At 35.8% G+C, this 5,497-nt stretch overlaps 1 protein-coding gene across 1 annotated transcript; it reads right to left on the reverse strand.

The window, feature by feature from the left end:
- LOC104757874 lies at positions 1,074 to 3,415 on the reverse strand. The gene is made up of 5 exons (XM_010480659.2): positions 3,138 to 3,415; positions 2,795 to 2,868; positions 2,151 to 2,280; positions 1,745 to 2,029; positions 1,074 to 1,625 (listed from the first exon to the last, which is right to left on the reverse strand). The coding sequence occupies exons 1-5, from the start codon at positions 3,249 to 3,251 to the stop codon at positions 1,380 to 1,382; spliced, it is 849 nt and encodes a 282-aa protein (XP_010478961.1). The 5' UTR covers positions 3,252 to 3,415; the 3' UTR covers positions 1,074 to 1,379.

The raw sequence follows: 5,497 nt of genomic DNA on the forward strand, positions 1-5,497 counted from the left end.
ATTTATTTAAACATCAGTTTTAAATGATGAAAATTTTGTATCGTTTTAAAAAATGATTTATACCAAACATAAATAAATACATCAATTATCTAAATGATGTACATTTTTATTTTAAATCGATTTTTCTAAAGTGATACAGTATAATAGAAACTAAATCAATTTTAACTAATAGATGTCAAATTAGATAATTATAGTATCATTTAAATTAATTGATGCTAAGTTGTTATATTTACTTCACTTATCAATAAGTAATTTAAAATTACATCACTTAGTTTTGTGATATACTCCCTCTGTTTCACAATAAGTGTCATTTTGATACTTTTTTCTTGTTACAAAAAGAATGTCATTTTCTGTTTCTAATGCAAATTTTAAGCTTAAATCTTTTTTTTATCCCTATTATTTGAACTTATTAATTAGAAAGAGAAAAAACTTTAGTGTATTTATAAAGGGTAAAACAGAAATCTAAACAATTTTCTTAATTTGTGTGCATTATGTCAAAATGACACTCTTTATGAAACAGAGGGAGTACTTTACAACAGATGAACATACTCTTTTTTTGTAATATATATAACCAAACCATTTTCAGTTTTTTGGCCAATCAGAAGGCCCCATTCCATTCCCACTCGCAACAAACTCGCATTGCTTTCTTTTTCGCCTTCTTCCTCAAAACCTTATCAATTTCCAGCTGAAAAAAAAAAACCTTATATAATTTCCAACTTAAACCGAATCGAATTTAAACCAAACCGATATCAATTGTTCATCTTCATGAAACAAAATCTTATCTGAGCACGAGCCGATCATTGAATTTGACGCTAACTATTAAAGAGAATTGTATTTCTTATTCGAGAGAGAAACATCTTCTTAATCTTTATGTATTACCCTTTTGAACAAAAGCAAATCTTATGTATTACCCATACCCAGAGTCTCAGTCTCAGACACCCACTGCACCAAACGTGTAACGGTGTAAGACTGCTTTTGCAGAAATGGTCCACAGTCTTTTTCTTATGAAACAGATTAGCCCCCAAAACAATCAATAAAATCAATCAAGTACCCAACAATTAGTTGGCAACAAATACAGAGACAGACCCAAACAATGAGTCATATAGTAAAAAAGTGTGAACTCATAACCAAACAAATCAACTCCACAAAGTCCTAAGAGACCAGATTTAGCTTTCCGGTAACAAACTCAGCAATAGTCCGATCGAATTTTGCCTATCTTGATCATTTCATAACCATCCAAGCACACAAATCCGGAAACATTGAAAAAAAAAACATCCAAAAGTACATTATCTATTAATGATGATAAATAGTTAGAACCTTCTAAGTTTGTAGAGAAATTTTCATCTTGGGCTATATAATTATTATTGGTAGGGTTGGTTTTAGACCAAGGCAATGCTGCTTTCTCCACCCGGTGGTTTGCGAACACCGCCAAAGTAGTCACGAGACTGAGCCTTTGCATCCGCAAATATGTCATTGCCACTTATCTCCTTCAACTTGGCGGTGCTTAGAAGCCTCTCAGCCGTGGCTGAAGATGGAGATGTAACATCCCCTTTGAATACATTGTTTCCCGACAAATCACTAAACTTCCTGTCCGGAATCTTCTTGGCCGTCTTCAATTCCCCATCCTGCAAGAATTAGTGTAACTCAAGTTATTAACAATGAGTAGAGAGAGCCGAGACCTTTTATATAATACTGATGATGAAACTTAGTTAAAAGAACTATTAAGTTTAGAGAGAGTGTTTACGGGTTTGGTATCTGATTCTCCCAAGTCGAAGTTGTCTTTATAAGCCAAAGCACGAACAGTAGGACGTGCTTTGATCTCAGGTGGTGGAGCAAAGATGTTATGACCACTTAGTTCCTTACACTTAGCATCTGAGAATTGCTTATTAAGCTTAGCATCAGACTGAGACTCCAATGTACCACTGAGCTCACGCTGCTTCGCCACTTCTGCCACCGTCGCTGGCTTCTTTGGAGTAACAATCTCTTCTTCCCCAAACGAAATGTGAGTCACAATTGCTGCTGGTGGTTGCTGAAACAATCCAAACACACACAAGTAAAAGTGATTAAAATAAACTACAAAATGTATCCAAATTCTCAAGAAGGCAGGCACAAAAAAAAAAAAAAAAAAAAANAAAAAAAAAAACACAAACCTGGAATGTTCTTGTTTTGCCGTTTGTGGCCGGATTAGCACTTCCTGTCTCGGAATCATCATTTTCTTCATACACAGAGAAAATCCCACTCCCTGTGATCTCCTTCATCTTATAGTTTGAACAAGGCTTCCTACAAAACAAAGATTTTTGAGTATAACACAAACAAAACATTAACAACAAAAAACACTCCCAATATTAATCTATCTATATACATGTCATAGTAAATTTCAGATCCATACTAAACCAAGTACAATAACCAGTCTAAACCAGAAATAACCAGAGATTTATCGTACAAGTATCAATTCTATCAAATGACAAAATTAGAGAAGCGTGAAGGATACGAAGTAGATCAAAAAGGGAAATTAGAATTGAAAAGTAACCAAAAATGCTTACTAATTAAGGACATTAATTATGGAAATAAAAAAAACTCTCTCCTACCATTAAGAAAAAAAAAACATTCGATAGGAGGGTCCAAATAACGACAGAACAGAATCACTCATCGGTTAACAGATTCTTCGTACTTATTGTTCCGCATTTATTATACATTATCAAATCAAAAACAGTACCGTTTTTGTTTTTTTGTTCGTCGATTAATATTTTCCAATTCGGTAAAACAAAAACAAAAATGATCAGATCTCTCTCACCTCTTGTTCAAGCTCTCAACTTCTTCATCTGTGACTTGTCCTCCAAACACCACTTTGCTGATTCCATCCGACGGCTGTGATTAATTCCCACAATTTCAAATCAAAATCAAATCCGTAGATAACGAAATTAACAAAATTGAGTGAAATTAGTAATAAATAGTTTAATCCAACGGCTGAGATTGTTTTCTCCCAATTTCAATATTTGAAAAAATAAAAAAATATATATCAGAAACGAATCAAAAACATTCAAACTTGTAGATGGCAAAATTAGTAGTAAATTGTAAAAAGAAATCAATCCGATGGCTGAGACCATTCGAAACTAACTGAATTAGGTTTAAGGTACCTGATGCGATCTAGCGGCGGAGCAAGCGGGAGACTCAAACGGTTGATTCTCCGGCCAAGTTAGTAGATCCGCCGTCGACATGTGTGGTTTCCTGACCGGTGTGTTTTTCTCCATCTTTCTTCTTCTCCACCAAGACAAAAACTCCCAAGAAAAAAGAAAGAGAAAGCTTCGATTGCAACAACAATGGTGATCGAGTAAAAAAAAACACAAGGAAGCGTATGTATAGAGAGAGAGAGAGAGAGAGAGGAGAAAAGAGTGGAGTGGTAGCTACTCTTCTTCTATTTCAAAAGCCTTTTTTTAAAAAAAATGGTTTTTTTAAATTACTCTGTTTAATATACACTGTGACACAGAGGATTATTAACTCTTGTCTTTGTAACCTTACTGGTGGAATATTTGAATCAAGTATCGCCTTTGATCTTATTGGATTACTTTTTTATAAATTAAAAATAATTTTTAAAAAATACTTTAAATTATTCTATTGGCCTGTGATGGACCTCTTTTGTGTTTTAAACATGTGTCGCTTTTAGTTGGAGAATTCACCTACTGTAGCCGGTTTTGCTTCTTTTAAATATTTTTGGATTGTTTTGTTTGTTTTCGGGTATCACCAAATTACCCTTAGAGATAAAGATTCGTTGACGGTTATCTTTCTTTAATTAATTTACTTGGATTATGTACAACCTCAATTCCATGCGTAAAGAAACTTCTAAAAATGTTATTTTAATATTTATTATAGGGGATGTTGCAGTTTTAGTACATTTTTGGGAAGTTATTAAGAAATAAGTACGTTTACTATTTAAAATAAAAAAAATGGATGGTGAGAGAGAAAGAGGGTGAGAGAGAAGGGTGTGTATGAGTTTGGTGAGACCGTAAGAGATAGACACAGAGGGTGTGAGTATGTTTGTAGTGGAGAAAAGAGTAGGTAGAAATTACTTTTAGGGGTTTCTATTAGAGTGTATGAGGGAAATGTCTCGAAGACTCAAAATAGTAGAAGTGAGCGTTATTTTGGGCTTGAAATAACGAAGGCCCATGAAATTATAGAAGCCCGTAGCGAGAATGTGAAGTGATGTATTGCCGGAAGGTTCAAGTCAACCTCAACCTATGGGGACGGTGTGCAAGATTTTCGTCATTAAGATGTTTGAAGGATCTCGTTGAAAGGATTCGTGAGATGTACAGAGGTGTTAGCTCAACATGTGCTGTAGGCTTAAGCTATATGTTTGAGGACAGACTAGCTCAGTTGAACGGTTTTGCTACTGCACCAACAGTAATTAGGGGCGATAGAGAGTTCAGGTGTTTCAAATCGCTTAGTCTGGCAGATAAAAGCATAAATCTATTTGTTTGTTTCAGAGAAATGGGTGGACAGATTAGTGGTTTGGTAGTTGAGAATGTTGTGGGTGGTGAGGTTTCAGGGCTACTTCAACCTTCAAATTCAAGTGCTGCTGTACAGACGGTAGTTGAACATGGGCAATCTTCAAAAGGTTTAGCTGAAGTAGGATACTTTGCAGGGCTTATATCAGCCGTGAGTGAGCAAAATCATGGAGTAGCAGAAGAGAGTGTAAGGACTGATTTGAGAGTTCGAAATCAGGATATAGGGAACGTTTCAGGAGTAGGAGATTTAAGTGATGACGTCCTACTTAGACATGTAGAGGAAATTGAGAATGTCATAAGAGGATGTGATGAAGTTCGTTGTTCCCCACTGAGTGATGATATGTTGCTGAAATATGTGGAAGTAGTTGATGATAGCCTGTTGATTGTCGAATCAGGTGTTGGATTAGTTCATGAAAACAGGGATAGTGGAGAGGACAGTAGGGAAGCGACATAATCTGATTATAGCACTTATGGAGGGAGTGAACAGGCGGAGGATGAAGTTGTTTACCATACAGATGGTGGGGAAGACTTGACAATGGTAGTTGGGACATAAACATGTATAAATGAGGATTATGAAGACAACAACGATGATGATCTTGTTGACCAACCGAGAAAGCGGAAAAGGAAGAGAACATTAGGGGTGGGGAGAGGAAATGGAGAAAAAAGAGATGAGATGAGGGAGCTTAGGGAGAGTTTTGAGAAGGGGATAACTATGACATATATTTATGGATATGAGGACCTTGATCCTATGTTTGGGGATGATGAGTTGGACACGAAGGCACAACATGTGGACTTGACTAAAGAGGACGACGATATGTATGTCGGGAGGACATTTGCTAACATGGAGGAATACAGAGTTGCCTTGTCTATATATGCCATCAATCGTGTTTTCCGGTTCAAATTTACAAGGTACGAGAAGGAATGCTTGGTTACTGAATGTTATAATAAAAAAAGTTGTGACTGGGGAGTGTACGCTCACCAAGTAGGTGATACAG

This window comes from Camelina sativa, chromosome 17, assembly GCF_000633955.1.
Source record: "Camelina sativa cultivar DH55 chromosome 17, Cs, whole genome shotgun sequence".
NCBI lineage: Eukaryota > Viridiplantae > Streptophyta > Magnoliopsida > Brassicales > Brassicaceae > Camelina > Camelina sativa.

Coding starts and splice junctions, on each gene's coding strand:
- LOC104757874 (XM_010480659.2), bottom strand. CDS start 3,251: ATGGAGAAAAACACACCGGTCAGGAAACCACACATGTCGACGGCGGAT. Junction 2,869..3,137: donor CCGCCGCTAGATCGCATCAG/GTACCTTAAACC, acceptor AATTAATCACAG/CCGTCGGATGGAATCAGCAA. Junction 2,281..2,794: donor GTTGAGAGCTTGAACAAGAG/GTGAGAGAGATC, acceptor TTTGTTTTGTAG/GAAGCCTTGTTCAAACTATA.